At 42.7% G+C, this 22159-nt stretch overlaps 1 protein-coding gene across 5 annotated transcripts in view; it reads left to right on the forward strand.

The window, feature by feature from the left end:
* Window positions 1–22159, forward strand: part of Acaca (acetyl-CoA carboxylase alpha) — a 270437-nt gene that overhangs the window by 241883 nt on the left and 6395 nt on the right. For all 5 annotated transcript variants that reach the window (XM_048365118.1, XM_048365120.1, XM_048365123.1 and 2 more), the window contains 4 exons: window positions 4073–4250; window positions 5128–5240; window positions 16908–17062; window positions 18001–18171. In XM_048365118.1, coding sequence (XP_048221075.1) covers window positions 4073–4250; window positions 5128–5240; window positions 16908–17062; window positions 18001–18171 — 617 coding nt within the window. The remainder of the gene's footprint in view (window positions 1–4072; window positions 4251–5127; window positions 5241–16907; window positions 17063–18000; window positions 18172–22159) is intronic.

Below are 22159 nucleotides of genomic sequence, written 5' to 3' on the forward strand. Positions count from 1 at the left end.
GGGACCTAAACTGAGAGCCTCTTGTCATTCTCCACATCCCTTGGGGAGATGTTTGCAGTTTTGGTTTCAATACTGACTGGGGATTATGCAGGGAGGGAAAATAAACAATTATGCCATCCCTCAGTGCACACAAACACACAGCCAGGAGCCGACTGCACTGTGGGTAAAATGACTCCAAAATTGTGTGTAATGAGTAGGAAAAGATTAGAGACAGCTCTTGCTATGCTGAAAATTGACATTAGTGGAGAAAAAAAAAACTCTTTACTAGTCGGCCTAGGAGGTCTAATTCGAGCAGTAAAAATATAAATAAATAAATAAAAGCTTGTCAAGATGGTATTGGTGCTTTCTTTCCAATGAGCTCTATCTGGCCGGAAGGCTATTCAGCATAATGCAAAATTAAATTATAAAAACTGGCTGAATATTTAGATGGAAGAGCCATTTGGAAGCAGTTTATTTAGACGAACCGGCAATGACCCACAACAGGGAGACATCAAGCGTGAAATTTACTAGAAATTAGCACCAGGGTCCCAGCCTCAGCATGAATAGCTTGATAGGATGCAAATCCCAGTGATATTAAGCCGCCTCACTGCTGGAGCTACAGGGTCACTCTCAGTTGGCTTTTCATGTTATACTTATTATTTTGTTCCTGGGACAGGTTATAAATAACAATAAAAAAACACACTTATTGAAAACTTTAACTGAAACGAAAGTCTATTTTAAAGTCTCTGATTACTTGGATGCTGAAATAGAGTGTCTGCTGGCCATAATGAACTCATGAGACATATAATGTATATGCAGTTTGTGTGTGCCTGTTTACCTTAGTTTCTAACAGATCATCTTGCTCAAACCAATAAACTCTGTTCCAGTGTTGAGTGTGTGAGGCACTGTGGGAACACTCTCAGCCACCCTGCTCCTTGTTTGGTACATGTGGTTGCCAGGGTTTAGCCATGTTGTGTAACAATGAAAGCCGTAGGCAGAGTTGATGTCTGGTTGCTGAGAACATGCTTTAGAGACTGTATGTGATCACCATTCATGTCCCCTCACCTCTCTCTAAAGTATGAAGGGATTTTAGACAATTGTATGTCAGATTGTTGCCAAGTGTTCCAACCTGCCTTTCGAAATAGGTGGTTTGGAGCAGTTCCAATTCAGTATGAACATGATGATTGTAGAATTTGTTTTTGTGTTTGTTTATATTTTAATAGCCTTCTTTTTTGTGTTTTTATGGTTGGATTGTGAATCTGTTAGTATTTAAGGGTAGATGGAAGAATTATCCTCATTCCAAGAATGTCAGCTTTAATGAAGCCATTTTAGCTTGCAGTCTTGGGGCCTAAAAAAATTACTTTGGCATCCAGAACCAAGCTCTTCACATAGTTGCTAGTGTCATCAGCACAATCTCTGACATTTCTGAACATAGAGGAAGTCTAAGTAACATTTAGAAGTGTTGTGTCATTTAGGCAAGTCTCTTTAGTGGTTTCATTTTAGTCAGGCATTGCATCAGATCTAGTAAAGCAGATAACCTCAGCTTTGTGCTCTTTAGAAGGAATAAGAATGATGAATAAAAATAAGGTATGCATTTTAATTAATATGAGTAGACTTTTAGAGCCAAAAAAGATCTGAGTCTGAAGCTGGGTGTGGTGGTATATGCCTCTAATCCAGCTATCAGCAAGAATATTACAAGTTTGAGGCTAACCTGGGATACCTAGCAAGACCCCACCTCAATTTTTTAAAGGAGTCTTCGAGTCTTATCTTCATTACTACTTTTTGTGTATATGTGCCAGTACTGGAACTTGATCTCTAGGCTTCATGTTCTCCTTGGCTTTTTCATTGAGATTAGTACTCTATCACTTGAGTCACACCTCCACTTCTGGCTCTTCGCTGGTAATTGTCTCTAGGAGTCTCAAGGATTTATGTGCTCTGGCTGGCTTCCAATCTCAGTCCTCAGATCCTCAGATCTTAGCCTCCTGAGTAGCTAGAATTGCAGGTGTGAGCCTCTAGTGCCCAGCTACTGTTATTTAGCCAAGCTTTCATCTACTTATTTGCAACTTGTATATATGAACAAGATGGCATTCTGATGGTAAAGTGATGTGCGTATGTGTGTGTAGACACTATTCCTCATATACAATACCAGCTAACCACATTCACCAAAAGAAACCCAAGTTCATTTCACAAAAATGAAAAGTAAGTACATATTCAACCTCACTTCAAGCTATTTCTGCATAACATGAAGTCAAATGATTTCAACTAAATGAATGAAAAATACATTTTTGATTAATGCTTTTCCCTTTTGGGAGTTGAATTTATTACAAAGATAGTACAGAAGTAGATTTTGATATGTTTCTAACAAACAAGATAATCGAGAGACTAGAAACTTTCTTCATTTACCTGTATTTTATTTTTCAGGTAGGATGACTTTGTGCTGTCTACTCTCATTGTATTTTCACCTTTTATTGACACCACAGATTGTTTACAATATCGACAGAGGCCACTCCTTTCTTATTCTGAAACTGTGCTCTTGGCAGCACTGAAAAATGTACTGCTAATTGCACAATTATTTTATTATGTAGCACTGGCTGAAATATCCACTAAAGAATTAATTTAGTTAAAATAATTTGAACTGAGCAATTATTTTCATAACCACAGAATTAGCGCAAAGCCCTGAAAGTCCTTTATTCCCAGCTCTTCATACGGCACTTGTGCAATTAGCAGTAAATTTTTTTTTTTGGTCCTTGCTTTTCTCTGAAAGGATGAATGTCTTCACTCTGATCATACATACAGGGTATGTGACCATACACACTGTATAAAGTAAGGAGTGCTTCCTGGGGCAGCTTGGAGTTTCCAAAGTCTGTATAGACAAGCAAGTTGGGACAATGGAGAAAGGCATGTGCCTCGCAGTGAACTGCACTCACTGGTGGTTGGAATATAGAGCCATTTTTACTTTGGAGAAAGTGGCAGTTTAATTTGCCAGTAACTACATTGGAAGCAATTTCTATTTACTTTGCTCTTAACTTCCTGAAAAATGCTTCTTTGCCTTGGATTTCCAGAATTGATTTATTCCAAATTGAGATCCTCTCTTTGATAAGAAAGTTTGAACTCAGTTGAACCTGTTCTTTGGTGTTTAGAAAAGCCTCATTGTAGCTCCAGTGAAGTACTCATTAAACTTCTGGAATCATAAACCTAAAACTTTAGCAATGTTTAGACTTTGGGGAAGTAGTCCATATAAAGATGGGAAATAAATAACTGATCCAGCTTTCCAAGGACTCCATTTGTTCTTACTGTATTCTTTCAAAAACGTGTGCTTATTTACTCATTGAGTCAATACTTAAGTACTAACTGTGTTCCATGTATTGGGAAGGCCAATGGGCATGTAAGGATGAAAGATCCAGTTTGAGTTTCTTTCTTTTGGAAATCTGAAGTCTTACTGTGGAGCTCAGGCTGTCCTAGAACTTCCCCTGTAGCCCAAGTTACTCAGACTCCTCCTGACTCAGCCTCCTAAGTACTAGGATTACAACTGTGCCTCATCACACATGACTCCAGTTTTTAAAGATAAAGTTTTTGCAGGATCCATTTTCATTAACTGTACATTTTTAAAAAACTTATACGTGAAGAATCATGAGAGGAATTGAAAGAGCTAGAATAGTTCCTTCAGAAAACTTAATGTAGTGGGAGAGATCACATATTGACATGAAAAATACTCAACGTTTTTAGAGCAAGTGTGAATTAATGTGGTGAGACCTTAGTACAGAAATCCAGAGAGGATATAAAATGGATATGTAACTGAGGGTTTGCACGCTGTGTCTTGTGAAGACATGCATTTTTCTCTTGTGCTTTTGAAGATCTCTGGAATGGAATGCACATAGAGATAACAATCCATTAGGCTTTAAGGTGACTTCCTGGGACCTGAAGAAACTAGAGCCCTAAGACCCACTACCTTTAGCTATAAGCACCCTCCTTATGAAAAACACAGTGTGCTATACAAATATTTCCCTTGTGTCCCAGAATCTGAGCAATGTATGAAATCACTGCTTTGGAAAAGATGAGTTTCATGATTTCTCATTTGTCTCATTTTCTATAGACATGTATGACCAAGTGCTGAAGTTTGGTGCTTACATCGTAGACAGCTTGCGCGAGTGCTCCCAGCCTGTGATGGTTTATATTCCTCCACAAGCTGAGCTCCGAGGTGGCTCCTGGGTTGTGATTGACCCTACCATAAACCCCCGACACATGGAGATGTATGCTGACCGAGAAAGCAGGTAATATGCTTCCCAGATTTCCACTTGCTACCTCTAGGGATTCTTCAGCTGTTGTTTTCCTCCCAGGGAACATGATAACCAAGGGGACATTTGAATCTGTCCATTCCTAAAGAACTGTAAGGTGAGAAAATAGGCTCTCTAAATAGTGTTAGCACTCCAGGCCGGAGTCAAGCTTCCTCAAGATAGTCCCTCATCCCAGATTCTTTTAAGCATGAAGTCCTTTCTTCTTGGTACCTCCAAACCACACTAAAACTTGTGAGAACTTATATGTAAGCCCTTTAAAATGTAGATAGCAGACATTAACTGTAATTTTTAATATTAAAAAATGTTTAGGTAAAGGTTTCTGATGATAGAGCTCTTGAGTATTTTCTGGAAGCAACCCTGAGGCCTTCACTTAGCTCATTTCCCTAGCATTGGGCAGATATCTTACCTACAGCTTGGCCTGGCCTCCTGTGTCTGATCCAAGTTTTACCAGCAGACTGACAGCTGTGGTGTGGGTCCATCCACACTGACCCCTCACTCACATAGCCTAAGAGCTGGAAGTGCTTCCCCTGCCACTGCACCTACAAGCATAATGTGACTCTTGTCACCCTTATCAGCTGTAGATGGTGGAATCTGTATTCTCCGTCTGAGGTACAAGTCAACTGGTGTAGTAATGAGAATTATTTTAATTTCTTTTTGCCAAGCCTTTCTCATACCTCACTTAGACACTTCTCTGGTGTCTGCTTTTTCCCCCAGGGTGATTTCTGTGAACCATGGGTGGGCAAAATGATAATGAAGCTATTTCCTGGTCCACAAATTGTAACTGGCCTCATTCTGTTGTCGTCTTTAAAGTGCCTCTATTTCTGTTTTGTTTTGTTTTGTTTCTCTCATCCAGGGGATCAGTTCTGGAGCCAGAAGGGACTGTAGAAATCAAATTCCGAAAAAAGGATCTGGTGAAAACCATGCGTCGGGTGGACCCAGTCTACATCCACTTGGCTGAGCGATTAGGTATGTCTGCTTGTCCTCTTGGCAAATCAATGAGCCATTCAGCTGATTTGTAATGAGTGCATTCATAGGCCAGGGGAGGAGGCACTGAAGCATTTGATCAAATTCATGATAATCTTTATTTACTGTCCTCTATATGGTAAGGACCCTGGTAGAATGAAATAGTGTGTGTAATATGAGGGAAAGTGGGCCCTAAAAAAGCTATACCCAGTTTTTCCTCTGGTATTTTCTTATAGTGCAAATAGTCTACTTTTTTTTTTTTTAAAGAATACTCTTGTAGAGAATTATTAGGTAGAAGTTGCTTTGGGGAAGCAGCTTAATCAGGTGGAGACACTCAAGACTTAAGTATGTCCTGTTTCTGCTTATCTCTCTGAACAGCCTATCTTGTTTCTGAGAAATGTTGAGAGAGAGTGTTGTGTTATAGAAAAGCCATAGTCTACCCAGGCGGTGTTCTGGGGTCATCCTGAGCTATGGAAGTCAAGATTGCGCACTGTGTGCCTGCTTCCAAATAGTGGCTGTGGCAGTCATCGCCCTGAGATGCTTCTAGCTATTACTGTGTTGCTCATTTGTTTTCAGAGCTTTTGGGAGATGCTTGCAATTTGAACATAGGATGAAACTGTAGGAGCCCAATGATGAGTCTGGAGTCTGAATGAGTTTTAGGTTCTTTTGAAACACTGATTTTTTTTTTTTTATCCAGGTCTCCCATTGAGACCCTTTCTGTGTTAGTAAAGACAGATGCTTAGGATTCTGTTATTTGGCTCTGGTTTTGGTTTTCTAAAGAAGTTAGAGAGATTGTCTTAAAATTGTAATGAAACACAAGTACACAGCACATGGAAAGAGTAAAAGAGAAGTGCTAGCTTATTTATGTTCCACAGAGTAATTTAATTAATAAAATACCATTGTGGAGTCTAGAATCCTCCCCATCTAGAATCTGGAAAAACAACTAAGTGTGTGTGTGGAAATGACACCTCCAGGCCCTTGGACCCCTAAGCTAGGTTGCTTGTTGAACATGGTGACAGGGGTTACAATAAACCCTGTTTGTGTCCCATTGTTTGCTATTAGGTAACAGCCACCAATAACTGTAGCCCACCACCACCTGATCGTTTTATTGGAAATACACACATACAAAAAGAAATTGGCAAAGTTGTTTCTAAAATCTATTGCCATCCAGAATTGTTGAGGTGGGTTTTTTTTTTCTCTTTCTTTTCCAAACAGGATAATTACTTCTGACCAACCCCATACACTTTAATTAAAGTAACTGCAGTTCAAGAGCAAGTTACTTAGAACTGTACATAGAGAAAGCGCTAAAAGCTTCAGCCACTGATAAGCATCTCACTTAGATGGCTTGTAATTGCTCCCAGCATCCAGCGATCATGACTGTTGTTTTTAACCACTAAATTCTGTATGAAGTCCACAGTGCCACAATTGCCAGACAGAGAATTGCCAAATTTCCTTTCTTTTTTTTTTTTTTTCTCTTTCTTGCCACCCCCCCCCTCCACCTTTTTTTTCTGGTTTTCTTTCTGGCCAATTTAAAATTTGTCAAAGTCGGTCTTCTTCTGGATCACTGCCCTTTGATATTTCGCGCACTCCATTTGCCACAAACAAGCCGCAGGGCCGCGGTTCATGCTGACTCCAGCAGAAGCAGAGAGAGCTCCATTTATCTTACACTGCCTGCTGAATTCCTACTCATTAACTGGGGGTTCACTGCCTCTTTTTAACCCCCCAATGGCTGTTATCATCCCTTCAGACTACTGGGTGGTAGGAAGAAGGATCCTCTCCACATTGGTGGGAGGACTTGGGGAAGAGGGGTGTGGAGCCAGAGCTTCCTTCTCTCCATGGAAAGTGGTTTTTCTCCCACCTTCACCCAGCACCTTTAACTTTAGAAGCGTATGCAGGGGAGAGGGAGGAGATTCCCAAGTGATAGCCATTTAATCATTTGTTACAAATCATCTCATTATCAATTTTCTATCCACACTGAAGGAAATCATATTTATTTAACCTTGACCAAAATGGCACTCAAGAAAGAATCAGGAGTCTGCTAAACATGAAGTAGGTCTGGCCCAGGGAACCTTGGGAACATGAGCAATGGATTGGGAATAGAAATAATTATATTTAAGTCTTGGATATGTTACTTATAGGTACATTGCTTCACTTCTCTAAATATCAATAAAGAGGGGGATAACACTCATCCAGCTAGTGTGAGGATCAGATGAACATGTATTTGATTTGAATCTGCAATGCATTTCTCAAACATGGAGATTGGCATCATTTCTTTATAGCCATAATTGTTGGAAAAAGCATATGGACATGTTTGGCATCAAAAATTTTCTGTGGCTCAGGTCCACATTTGGGAGTACAAAAGAAAAATAAGTAGGCCTGTCTCTCGGGCATTTGAAGTCTTCTGCATCCAGGTGTGTCTATGACATAACACTTGAAATCAGCCTGGGTGTGAACCTGGTTCTTTATGAGGTCACAATGGCTCTTGACTCTTCTTACAATGCCTACAAAGACTACCAGATTTGCCAAAGTGAGAAACAAAAAGTGGGTGGGGCTAAAACATATCTTCCAAGATAAAATGCATGTACAACAGAGCCCAAACTAGAATTCTTGGTCCCTTTATTCTACTTTTCTCAAGATTTCTTCAGACTATATCTCAGCTGAATACTGAGCCTGATCTAAATTAAACAGGGATTCTTTCCCCTTTGTGAGCTAAAGCCAATTACACTGAGAAAATCTGATTTAGAAAACCTGTAGGAGTGGATGTTATCTTGTATGCCTGTGTACCGGGGACACTCACAGATCACTCAAGACTCCAGTGCACAGCTGACTGTGTTCAAAATTATGATGTATTCTCCAAGGATAATGAGTCACATCTAATTTCTGAACAGCTAGCATCATCTCTTCCAGAATTATTTAAAATTATTTGTATGTATACATACACACATAATTCTTTGATACTAGAGATTGAAAACAGTCACATATTTTAACAAATGACCTTTGGCCATTTTATGCACCCAGTTTGGATCCAATGGTGGTGAATTACTTCTTTGCTGGTCTACAACTGTAACAGAGAATGAGAATAGTGTATATATTGAGCTCTGATTGAGATATAGAAAAGAATTGCCTCAAAATGAAAAGCAAACTTCAGTCCATGTGCCAGAATCTTGCATTGCTGAGCGTGTTTTGGCCCTGGATTCTCAGAACCAGGGTTTAGTAAAAATCATTGCTGGGAATATGACTACTTTAGTTGCCTTAACGAAAACAAATTCCTACTCTGAAATAGAGTCCTGTCCTCCAAGGCCTTTTTGTATCTCACTATCATCTATCTGCTGCTTCTCAGTCTCAGAGCAGAGAAAGTGGCAGTGGAGGTGGATTTCCATGTTAATCAGACCTCTGGAGTGCTATGACTCACAGGTCCTTGCCTGGACCTTTACCCTCCTCTCATGTTCAGAAAGAAATAATTCAGGGGCTTGGAATATGGCCTAGTGGCAAGAATGCTTGCCTTTTAAATACATGAAGCCCTGGGTTCAATTCCCCAGCACCACATATACAGAAAATGGCCAGAAGTGGCGCTGTGGCTCAAGTGGCAGAGTGCTAGCCTTGAGCAAAAAGAAGCCAGGGACAGTGCTCAGGCCCTGAGTCCAAGCCCCAGGACTGGAAAATAATAATAATAATCATCATCATCATCATCATCATCATCATCATCATCAGTTTAGATGGAGAAAGAAGGGTCTGGCCCAAATGTGAACTAATTATTAGTTCCCCGCTGTCACTCGGTTGTAGGAAAGGCACCTAGGCAAAGAAGTCACATAGGAGAACCTTGGTCTCCTTCCTGGCCCATTCCCAGACAGCTGGGAAGCTCCTTGGTGGTGCCCTGATAAAGAAACAAGCTGTGGCAGCCGCTGCTGGCCCTCACCTGAGCCTCTCGGCCTTTTGGCCAAGGTGTGATGGGTGATCCTGGAGGATGGTGGTCATTGATGAGGATACACATCTGTCACATTCTTCAGGAATCCCTTTCCTCACAGGTCTTCCACTCAGCAGCCAGAATGACAGGAAAAGGATTGTTCTGAGGGGTAGGGGTCCAGGGATTACTATCTGAGCTCTGTGTGTTTTCCATCTCTTGTATCTGTCTTCATGATGTTATCAACTGAAAAGAGCCAGTGTTGCTTGTCTGAAGTAGAAACAGATTTGCCATGATGATTTTTTTAAATGTGAACAGCATAACACTAACACTATTACAAGGAACTTTAGGGTTAAACATCCTTGAGGAGATCACTGTTAAAATCAATATGCAAATGCAGTTGTATTTAGATAGGTATGGCCCCCTTTGAAGAAAAGCAGATATATGAAAATGGGATTTTGAAAAAACTAGATACATTGGGAGAAATTATTCCTATTACAAAAAGATTATTTGCCTTACCAAAGGATTCACTGCAGGGTTCCTTCTAAATAGCTCCCTAAAGGCATTTAAAACAGGATCTGATTTACACAGTTTTTCAGGAATGCTTTTGTGGTTTTTTTTTTTTAATGGCACACCTGTTATGGATATGGAAATAGTTTTGCAGCATTTTTTTTCACTCTTACTATCTCTATAGAGAAATTTCTTTCAGCACAGAAAATGTGATTATATAGATGTTTTAAACAGCTATTTAAGTTTGTACTTTCATACAAGATTTGTAAGATTCCAGGCTTCTTTATACTCATAGTTCCATCTCAAGATGGAGGTGTATTTTAATATAGAATATTAAGGAGCTATGTGTCGAGGGTGGTCTGGTTCTTTTCTCTAGCATAAGTATTTAACCAATCAAAGCAGATTGCTCTTTGAAGAGAAGGAATAAGGCCCATAAAAGTTAAAATTGGATTTAAATGTTCATAGGATTCTTTTTTTTTTTTTTTTTTGGCCAGTCCTGGGCCTTGGACTCAGGGCCTGAGCACTGTCCCTGGCTTCTTCCCGCTCAAGGCTAGCACTCTGCCACCTGAGCCACAGCGCCCCTTCTGGCCGTTTTCCATACATGTGGAGCTGTGGATTCGAACCGAGAGCTTCATGTGTTGGAGGCAAGCACTCTTGCCACTAGGCTATATTCCCAGCCCCTCATAGGATTCTTAGCATAACTTTAAAAAATAGTTTCATATTCCATTCTTTTATAAAACATGATCCCTTTGGGTTTGTTTTGTTTTTGCCGGTCTTAGGGCTAGAACTCTGGGCCTGGGCACTGTTCCTGAGCTTCTTTTGCTCAAGGCTAGCACTCTACCACTTGAGCCACAGTGCCTCTTCCACCTTCTGTAGTTTATTGGAGATAAATGTCTTGTGGACTTTCCTGCCTGGATTGGCTTCGAACCTTGATCCTCAGGTCTCAGCCTACTGAGTAGCTAGGATTTACAGGTATGAACCACTAGTGCCCAACCTGATGCTCCCCCCCCTTTTTTTTTTTTTTTTTTTTGCTGTATTAGGGTTGTTGTTACATAGATGAGAAACTGAACTCAGAAAAGGAGAGAGCTTTCCACAAAGTCACCTAGTCCCTTTGGCTGAGCTAAGAAGTTTTAGTGTGTCAGTTTTAATTTTACTGTAGACTTTTAAAGGTCTTACTTCCCTCAAATCTTACTCTCTGAGATGTGTCCTGCTTATATATAGGGAAAGTCTGGCTCCCTTCCACCTTTTGGTCCCATCCAAGGGAGTTTTGGCTCTGCATTGAGTCTGAGGCACACCTAACTGGCTCCTGTACTGGAGGTCCTGTGGGTCAGGTGACACAATTGTGTTTAAGGATCCTGGTCTCCTAAGCAAGCATAGGCCCAGGCCCCAGCCCTGCATCCTGGCTTTGGCCTCAGGCAGACTACTTAACTTTCTGTCCCTTAGTTTTCTTATCTATAAGGAAATGACTTTTATTTGGAGTTAATGTGAGATTTAAAATAAGATGAAAAGTTCTTAAACAGTATAGCATAGCAACATAGCAGTAATAGTAGCACTTCATATTTGCTCATACTAGTGATATCTCTTCTGTTTTAATTCTTCTTTAAAATGTTTTTAATTGTAAAATTTTGTTTTTAGGATTTCATAGGGACTTTGTGTTTTGGCAGCAAGAGATAGGAGCAGCCCGCCTTTCGTCACTGGTTTCAGCTTCTGCCTACCATAGGATTCTAGAAAAGAATGACTTTCCTCTCTGTAGTATATTCTTAAACACACTCACAGGCATACACACTGACTTGCTTTCCTAAAAACCCCGAGGCCCTGCAATCTAGCTAGAAAAGAAAGAAAACCATTCCAAGATATTTAATTGTACAGGGAGCTTACAGGATTGATCGAGAGCTTAGCTTTTTACAATAGTCCAGTGAATAAGAAATGCTCCTGACAAACGATCAATGATAGGATAATCACTCTTTATCCCCCTCCTCATTCTTACCTTCTTTCTTTCAGGAGAACAGGGTTCAGAAGTCAAAAATCTTTATAGACGCCGCTTTTAAATTAAGCAGAAAATAGACATTGACATATTTGTTAATCTCCCCTAAATCATTACCGGGGCTGGCTGCCTTGCTGTACAAGGAGACAGAGGCCTCATTGCTCAACACAAGGGTACAAGTAGCTTAACAGTAGGCTTTTATTTTTAGAAAATAAAAAATTTTAAACCATTTTTTCCTAAAAGCACACAAATTCTTGGTCTACATCAGTCTTTCTTTGCTATGCTACCTTTGAGTCAGCCTTTGAGGGAGTGTTCCATGGTCTTCCTTATCATAGGAGAGCCAGAGTATTCTAGGTGTTAACTTCATTTTTTCCCCCCAATGATCTAGAATAGCTTTATTAGGTGGGAAAAATCTCTGCTATCCTGGATCCAGCCTCCTTTGTCACTCCAACTTGGTAAAGCCTCTTCTACACCCTGTGCTGAGCCTTGTTCTTACCAACTCTCCAGTTATTCTCCCTTCTTTGGCTTCTGTTAAAATCATCTGTCTGTTTGGCCCCTTTCAATCCATGTAGGAGCTTTAGAGGCAGCCAGACCTGACTTGGCTCCTAAAGAGCTGGATGCTATGGGGCAAGGCACTTTGTATCACAGGACCTTCATTTTCCTTCCTTCCTTCCTTCCTTCCTTCCTTCCTTCCTTCCTTCCTTCCTTCCTTCCTTCCTTCCTTCCTTCCCTCCCTCCCTCCCTCCCTCCTTCCTTCCCTCCTTCTTTCCATTCTTCCTTCCTTTCTTCCTTCCTTCCTTCCTTCCATCCTTCCTTCCTTCCTTCCTTCCTGCCTTCCTTCTCTCTTTTCTTTCCTTCCTTCCTCCCTTTTTCCCTCCTTCCCTCCCTCCCTTCCTAGTCCTGGGGCTTGAACTCAAGGCCTGAACACTGTCTCTGAACTTCCTTGTTCAAGGCTAGCGCTCTACCACTTGGGCCACAGTACACTTCCGGCTTTTTCTGTGTATGTGGTAGTGAGGAATCGAACCCAGGGCTTCATGTATGCTAGGCAAACAATCTACCCACTAAGCCACATTCCCAGCTGGACCTTCATTTTCTTATTTGTAAAATAAATGACCTGTCCATAAGGTTGGGCCTCAGGATCAGAGATAATATATGTGAAATCATCTTGCAAAACCCACGGTACTGTTGAGATATTCAGCTTGGCATCAAGATTAACAGCTGACCAGGTCTACATCTGAATTGTGCATGCTGACCCATGAAGTTCATGATCCTGAAGGGTTTGAGTGCAGCACCTGATGTGCAGTAAATGGTGTCTTCTATATGGCCCACATAGAGATATATTTACATTCAGGCAGTGTCGGAGAAAAGGTTGAAAGGGTCTGGAACTCCCTACTGTCTGTGTCCACAACCTTGCTATTCCTCAGCCTTGGCAAGGCTGTGGTTTTACCTGCTGTTGTGGTTGTTCTCAATCTCATAGAAGCTGGAAAAGCTACCCTGAAATTTTAGACTTGCCTTGGACATTGTATCTGACCCATAGTATGGGTTGGGGTTACTGGAGAGCTTGTCCTGGTCTTTGTTGTCCGGTGGCACTCAGCCTGAGCTTTGGCTTTATTAGCCACATGCTGCCATCACCACTTAGTCTTTGTGAAGTGAAATGGTTCATGTTAGGAAGCACTGGTCTGCTGACTGCGTTCAAAAGCCTCGCAGGCCAAACCGCTGCAGTTGAGTATCATTTTCTTGGTCTATGGCTTCACATAAGTTGCATACATTCTCAGTGTCTCGCTTTCCTTACCTGCAGATACCATCCCCATAAGGTCCTTGTGAAGATGAAGTGAATGACTTAAGTGTAAACCACCTAGAATGGCACCCAGTTCCCTACAAATATTAGCATAGATTGTTGATTATATTGGATGTATTGGATGTGTTGATGTATTGGATAAGCAAGCAAAACTGTCTTTTCAGATGGGGCAAATATAGTAGAACTTTTCATTTGATATAATTTCACAAAGCAATTATGAAATAATGCAAAGAATGTCTGCTTTTTTTCCCCTCAAATTCAGCTAGTGTTACCATCTTGTCCCAGGTACTTTATCATTTGCTCTTGCACTTGTGTGTGTTCACTCTCATGGCCACACACACACACACACACACACGTCTTTGAATTATTAGTCATCTGTACACAACATGCTCTTTTATGCATATTTACCATTTCTAAGAACATAGACTTTCCCTTATTTAACCACAGTGTATATATCAAAGCAGAACTACAAACATGGGTACAATACTATAAATTCATGAGCCATTAAAATTATACCAAGTGTCTCCATAATGTCCTTTAGGTCTTTTTTCCCTTTCGATTTGAGCTGGAACCCCAAAGCCAGGTTTGTTTGTTTGGTACTGGAGATTGGACTCTGGGCCTTTTTCTCGCTCTCTACCTGCTTGAGCCATGCCCCAGCGCTAAGATGTATTTTCAGTCTCCTTTTACCTCGAAAAATTCTTCAACTTTTCTTAATCTTTCATGTAGAGTACAGATCAGTTCTGTAGCATGCTTATCAGTTTGGGTTTGTCCTCTCAGTGATTAGACTCAGATCTGTGTTTTTTGTAGAATATTGCACAAGCTTTATTCTACCTTTCTCAGTACATCTAATGAGCAGGCACAAAATGCCTGTTTGTCCTGTCACTAGTGATGGTCACTTTGTGGTTTTATTCACTAGGTTCATCTATGAAGTCACTGTTTCCCCTTTGTAATTAATTAGCACTTTGTAAAAGAAACTCTGAGACTCTCTGAACATTCTGTTCCACAAACTTTTTTTTTTTTTTTTTTTGGTCAGTTTGTGGAGCTTGAAGTCAGGGCCTGGGTACTATCCCTAAGCTTTTTCACTCAAGCCTAGCACTCTACCACTTTGAGACACAGCGCCACTTCCAGTTCTCTGGTGGTTGGTTAATCAGAGATAAGAGTCTCACAGGCTTTGCTACCCTGGCTAGCTTTGAACCATGATCCTCAAATCTCAGCCTCCTGGGTAGCTAGGATTACAGGTGTGGGCCACTGGTATCCAGTTGCCCAAAAAACTTTCAAACCACTAGTTTTAGCACCTATTGATGCTTCTTGGCAGAATCAATTATTATGATGGGTATAAAATGGTGATTTTATAATTTCATCATTCTGACTACATTTTAATTATTACTCTGCTGGAGGAGAAAAGCATTCCTTTTCCATTCCCCCCATTTAATTATTTATATCAGGACAGACTCTTGTTTTATTTCATAAATATTCTAATAAGTATCACTTATTTTGGTATTCAATTTGTCTTAGATTTGGCTCCTACATCCTTCTGACACGTCTTAGGTGCTACCTTAGATTTTGTCACGTTCTAAGCATATCTTACATTTTCCATAGCCCTATCATTTCTCCTAAGTTATTTCCAACGGAAAAGAAACAGTGTTAGTTTCACTGTCACAGATGTTCTAAGAAAGTCTTATCATAAAAGATACCATCAAGGCAGGTGCTGGTGGTTCATGCCTGTAATCTTAGCTCCTCAGGAGGCTGAGATCTGAGGATTACCGTTCAAAGCCAGCCCTGGCAGGAAAGTCTGTGAGACTTATCTCCAGTTACCCACCAGAAAACAAGAAGTGGTGCTGTGGCTTAAAGTGCTAGAGCGCTAGCCTTGGGCAAAGACAGTGCCCAGGCCCCAAGTTCAAGCCTCACCAGCCAAAATAAAGATAACATTAGCTTCTTCCCAGTGTTCCAGGCAGTCCCACTAGAAAGAATGGGTCATGGTGTCACTCACTACAGATGACACCATGGCCCAATATCTAAAATACTTTTTTTTTTTTAAGAGAAGGGTCAGGGGTGGAGTTGGGCATCCATAAACTATAAAAATGAAATTAGAGCCAGATGCCGTGGCTCTCACGTGTAATCCTGAGATCTCAAATCCAAGATCTGAGGACTGTAGATTGAAGCCAGCCTAGACCATGAGTTCAAGCCCCAGTAAGGCACTAAAAAAGAAAAGAAAAGAAAAAATGGGGTTGGAGGCATGGCATGGTTGGTAGAGCACTAGCTAGTAGGCCTCCCAAGTTTGAGTGCCAGTCTTGGATTGAAAAAGGCAAAGGAAACCCTAGGTGGTCTAGTTCTACCCCTGTTCTGTTAACGTGTGTTTATGTATACTACTTATGGCTCATTCAGCAGCCCAAGGCTGTTTATGGCTTATGATTCATAGTAGCATAAAGAGCAATGCCTGTTTTCAGACAGGCATGCCTGAAATAGATCTTTCTATTCTGCATCCCATCACCTGAGCGCCTGTATTTGTCAGCTTTGGCGACAGAGCACATCAGCTTGTCCCCAACGCCAGGAACAGTCACCCACTGCTCCTTCAGCTATACTTATTTTTCCTTACTAGGCAGGCAGTTAAATTTTCAGTATTGATTGCAGATTCTATTTTGAAAGCAATTAGAAAGAAAAGTACAATATAGCAACACCTCTACTAGGACCAATTGACTGGGGGAGGGGTTCCCCTTGTTACAAGAATTCTAGTTTCTTCTCTATTAAGTGAAGGTATAGTATGCCTACACGCTCTGTGGCCCACACTGGGGAGGATGCCTTTTCCTTTTTTTAGTCTTTCTTCTCTCTTAGCCCAAGAACCAGAAGATCTCTGTCATCTTGGTCAGGGATTAGCTCGGCTGTTTGCAGCCTGGATGAACAAGGAGGGTCTAATCCACCTAATTGACACAAGATACACAGATCTGGCTCTAATTTAGATTGGCTTCCAAACTGAGTATTAGAATCTGTGAGGTCCTGAGATTTCCAGTCTTGTGGTCAGGGGCTCACCAGTTTCGCAATGACTGGTGTGGGCATAGAGAAACCAGAACTGCAAGTTTGTGCCTACCACAGGGTTAGCTCTCCCACCGTGCCCCATACCTAGAATAGTCAAGCTGCTTTAACACTGGTAATAGGGTGGTGTGCAGCAGCCCTGCCTCGTGGGCAGGCAGCAAGCTGGTGGCAGGTTCAGGCCTCTAGGTGGTGTTTCACCTGCTTGGAAAGGCAGGGCGGCCATCACTGCTTCCTTACTGGTGACCTCCACAGGAAAAGAGGACGGGTGGGCTCCCATCGGCGAGGGAAGGACAGGACTGATGTCTTGTAGAGTCCTGTCATGCACCAAGGAGATGTGAAGTCTGCGCAGAGCCGGCCCCAGAGGGAAGCCTACCAGAACGATGGTTGCTTCTGTGCCGAGATTCCCAGTCACCACAGAGTGTGACAGGCAGCTTTATCTAATTGCAGGCACCCCAGAGCTGAGCTCAGCTGAGCGGAAGGAGCTGGAGAACAAGATGAAGGAGCGGGAGGAATTTCTAATTCCCATTTACCATCAGGTAGCCGTACAGTTTGCTGACTTGCACGACACACCAGGCCGGATGCAGGAGAAGGGTGTTATTAACGTAAGTGTCATGGTGCCTCTTCTCCAGCTTGTCAAAGACCCATGAGTGTGTCATACACACAGGTCCACAAGCAGGGAGTCGTTAGGGCTGATTGAGATGGTTTGTATAGACGAAACCATTTCCAAGTTGTTGGGTTTTTTTTCTTCCTGTTTTGTGCATCTGTTATCATCTTGAAAACAGTTGTGATTTAGGTTTTCATAGACTCCTTAGGAAGCAGGCTCCATGCCTCTATTGGTGACAGCCACCCAGGGGGACCTGCAGAGTCCTGGGTTCCAGTAGGAGCTGATTCACTTTGGAGCTGCATGCAAGCAGTTTGAGCCATCTGCCCAAAATCATCCCTTCCATTCTGTGGAGATTTGATTTCTTCCCCAGGACCTCCCCTCCGGTCATTGTAGAGGGGATAGAGGCTGAGCCCAGGGCTGGCCACAGTGCTATGGCCTACAGAATATGTGGGTAAAGTCCTGCATGGGGTGGGGGTGGGGGGAATCTGAAGATGAAGAGAGCTCATGGTTAGCTCTGGAGTCTCGAAGGGCTTGCCTAGACAATGGGATTTGGGGAAGATTCTTTTTGTGGCACTGGGGTTCAGATGCAGGGCATTATATGCTGTCCCTCAAGCTACACTCCAGTCAGAGCACAGGGTTCTTTGCCTGTGGGCTTCAGCCTCAGGATGAGTGCTGAGCAGGGAATAAGGCTGGGCTAACTAAACTTGTACTCTGGGTCTGGGCACTGACCCTGAGCTGTTGTGCCTAAAGCACAACAAAGTCTCTACCACTTTGAGCCACAGCACCACTTTCTGTTTTCTGGTGGCTAATTGGAAATCAGAGTCTCAAGGACTTTCCTGCCCCAGCTGGCTTTGAACCTCATCTTCATATCTCAGCCTCCTAAGTAGCTAGGATTACCAATGCCTAGCTGACTACGCTATTCTTGTCTGCCTGAAGGACATCCTAGATTGGAAAACATCTCGTACCTTCTTTTACTGGCGGCTGAGGCGTCTCCTGCTGGAGGACCTAGTCAAGAAGAAAATCCACAACGCCAACCCTGAGCTAACCGATGGCCAGATCCAGGCCATGTTGAGACGCTGGTTTGTGGAAGTAGAAGGAACAGTGAAGGTAGGTAGTGACTGCTTCTCACCCCCACCTGAGGGTGCAAGGCTTTTCACCTAAGAATCCACACCCTTCCAGGGCCACAAGTAGGGGGAGCCTACTAAGCCCTATTTTCCATACACGTAGCCCAGAAACATGTGTGACCTCGCAGAAGACCTCACAGAACATCTTTTCAGCTCATGCTGTCATTTAGCAAACCTGGATACTGCACTAAGCCTTGGGGACACAGCAGTAAAAAAGAAAGTCATTGGTCCTGTACAACGGTGAGGTTGGGGCTAAACTCAGCAAGGAACAGAGTCACAGAGCATAGAGCTCAGGCACCCGAACTCAAGGGAGGAGGAGGGCGACTTCTGGAGGAAGTGGTATCTTAGCAGAGGCAAAAACCAAGTGGGAACAAATGCAAAGAAAAGATTGGGTTGTAGGGGCAGGGATGGAATGAATGTCAGGCAGAAGCAATAGTATGTTCCAAGGCATAATGGCAAAAGCAGCATGCATCCGAGGAACTGCAAAGCTTTCAAGATGACTCAGAGATTGGGTGCCAATAAGAAAAGGGAAGAGGCCTAATTTGCACAAAGCTCTGTAAGCAGCCAAGGGGTCCAGACTTGGTCTCGAGGTCTGTGGAAGCCACTGGGGTATTATTAGCAGCAGGGTAACATTTTCTGGTTTCTATTTTGTAAACCCCACTTGGGGAGCTGTAGAGGATGGGATCAAAGGGAGTAGAAGCAGGAGGCTTAATAGGACATGATAGTAATATACAGAGGAGGCTCTAGGACCACAACTGGAGATCTGATTTCAAGTTGGAGATGGAAAGAAATGTCCAAGCTACATGTAAGAAACTATGTGCCTGCCATGCTCTCAGGGCGATCCCAGGGAGAGAGCTTGAGCCTTGCAGCAGTGAGCATGTGCGCATGTGCGTTTGCTCCTGGGAGAGGGAGAGGAAGGGAGAGGGAGGAGATAGAGGGAAGGAGGGGAGAGAGAGTGCATGTACAGCTTGATTCTCACATATACACACACACTTGACACACTTTCTAAATATATATATAATTTATTTATACATATGTGTATACTTATCAGAGTATTGGTAATTGAGGTTCAAAGTATATTTTTCTGTCTTTCTGAAAATGATGTGATGGTGTTGATGGAGCGCTGGCTGGTGGTAGCTTGAAGGTCCTTTCCTACGAAGAGGCTCACTCTGGCCTTCCTGGAAAATGCTGCTTGAAGTCTCAGCTAATTGTTCTCAGAAAGGAGCACCAGGATCCACCATCAGTTTTAAAGCTAGTGAAGTAGGGTACTTCTGATATTCACCTTTGTGTTAAGTCTGCCTGAATTCTTTACGACGAAAGCTTTTTTGGATAAATATTTCAGATGTGCAGCAGAGGAACGTAGCCTTCTCCGACACTTGGTTCAGGTTAAGGTCAGGCTGTGGCATCATAATTGAGTGAGACAATTTTGTCAGTGGCTCCTGGCAGCTTCTAGTGGAAGTTGGCATTGAAAGTCACGCAAGTGTAAAATAAGAGGTTGTTCTCCAGTTAAGAGTGGCCAGCTAGGTAAATGGAGTGTGAGTGTGTGTGTGTGTGTCCCACACGCCTTCCTACCACATTAGTTACTAATGGACATGCACAGCCTCAGTGGGCACAAGGATGAGGAGAAGGAATAGCTTCCCTCAAGCATGAAGTGAGGAGATAGGCCCCTCACTTTCTCCTTAGCATCCTGCTCCCAGGAGACAGTGCATCTGAAGAAACGGGTCATTGTTATTTCTCCTCAGTGGAGAGAACAATAAGAGCACAGGCTTCTGGCTGGAACTCAAGTGAACAAGACGCCTCCCAGCCCCACAGCTCAGAACAGAGTTGCCCAAACACTGGGGACCAACTTTACCCGAGCACTGAGATTATTTCCCTTGCCCCTGACTACAAAGAACATACTCCTGAGCTTTTCGTTTCAGGGGACAGAAGGAGAGAAAGGAAGGACGACGGAGCCTCTGAAGTCAGGGTGTGTGGCAGTGAAAGCTCCTTGCACATTCTGCAGGCTCAGCAGGACCTAGGCGGTGCGGGGTGGGTGATAAAATCTTCAGCGCCCTTGAGAGAAGAAAGTGTTTCAGTGTTCAGAAGCCGATGTGCTGCTTGGTATTAGGAAATGGCTTAAAACCACTTATTCCTATTTTCTTAGTTCTTCAAACAGTCCCAGATCCATCTCTCAAGTACAAAGCCGAGACGACTGGCTTTGCACCAAGAAATGACCCTCTGATCCTCATTGTGGTTACCAGTAAGGAAACATGTCAGGATAGGCATCTGCGAGCTGTGCTTGTGTTCTTTGTCCCCAGAGAATTTGTTTCTTAATCTTAATACCAAAAAAAAAAAAAAAAAAAAGAGGATTCCAGGACAGAATATTGGAGGCACTAGGATGTTCTATAAGTGAGCAATATAATTCTTTTGTTTCCCTTAGCAGTATCTGTTACCATGAGTTATAGAATTCTGTTTGAATCCACCGGGGCCGGAAATAGTTGAGTTTATGGTTCACAGTTTCACTGCAGGCGAGGCAAAGCATCACTACAGCTCCCTGGAAAAAAAAATACAAGAAGTGTGGTTTAAATTGGATCGTAAGAACATGGCACACACTTGTTTCATGGTCATGTTTCCCCGTTGATTGCTAGCTCACACAATTTGAAGTATGTGGTTTTGCAAATGGGCCAATTGATCTGCTACCCAAAAACTCCAACAGTAAAAACTGAGATTGACTCTTCGTGGAACACTGAAAATGTAGGGTTTGGAATCTCATAAACTTTTGGAATATCATCTTTCTACTTATTGGCTTAAGCATATATTTTAAGCTTCCATTTCCTCATTTATAAAACGATGTTTATGACACAAGCTTCAGTGAATTGAAATAAAGCATGAAGTACATTGCCCTCAGCACAGCATGTTAGAAGTTTTTTAAAAAAACAAACCCAGGCTGAGTTAAAGGTATATGATTTCATAATATTGATAAGCAGAGGTTGGCTCCTCAGCACCAGAACTGTTAGTGAAGGTGCTTTGCCGTAGCTCCCCAGAGGTTTCTACAGCCTAGCACCATGGTCTTTTCTTAGTTCCAAGAGAATAAGTGACCAGGGAAACCTGTGAGGGCAATAGAGGAAAAGCACTGCCTGTTCACTGTCCTTAAAGCTACCCACAGGGCTGGGAATATGGCCTAGTGGCAAGAGTGCTTGACTCGTATACATGAAGCCCTGGGTTCGATTCCCCAGTACCACATATATAGAAAATGGCCAGAAGTGGCGCTGTGGCTCAAGTGGCAGAGTGCTAGCCTTGAGCAAAGAGAAGTCAGGGACAGTGCTCAGGCCCTGAGTCCAAAGCCCAGGACTGGCCAAAAAAAAAAAAAAAAAGCTACCCACAGGTAGGTCTCATGTAGCAAGCTTCCTACACAAGGGCAGAGAGTGAGGAGAAAGGCAGAGCTGGTAAGTCCTTCTTGGCCTCAGTGTGGGTCTGGGACTGATTGGGAGTTCAGCAAGTCACTGGCGCGCATGTGGCCTTTTGGTGTTTTATTCCACAGCCTCTTTTTAAAAAAAATCTTTGTTTCCTTGGCTTCTTTTGGACATATTGTAACCTTGTATTTGTAGATCTATTGAATATGTCTTTCCAAAATTGTATTCTGGGAGGCCGATCCCACCCAACTGGTTGGTTGGCTCCTGGAAGTCCAGGTCAGAGCTGGAAAGAGCCCCGGCAGGCAGGGTGTGTCTAGGGCCTTCGAGGGGCGTTGTATGTAGAGCATGGGAATTGGGCCCCCGGCCATAGGCTAACTACCCCCTGCCCCTGTCGTGTATCGTCCACAGAGGGGTTAACAGCTGTTCTGTATGTGAGACGTGAAACTTCCCAAGGAGCTCACTTAGACTTTGTAAGATAGACTAATTACTACATACAATTAGTGAGGCTGAGTGGTGCCTGAGCTATTACCCACTGATGATATCATTTGTTGGAAGTGTAGGGCAGGCAGTGTTGTGATG

This window comes from Perognathus longimembris, chromosome 17 (assembly GCF_023159225.1).
Source record: "Perognathus longimembris pacificus isolate PPM17 chromosome 17, ASM2315922v1, whole genome shotgun sequence".
Taxonomy (NCBI): Eukaryota; Metazoa; Chordata; class Mammalia; order Rodentia; family Heteromyidae; genus Perognathus; species Perognathus longimembris.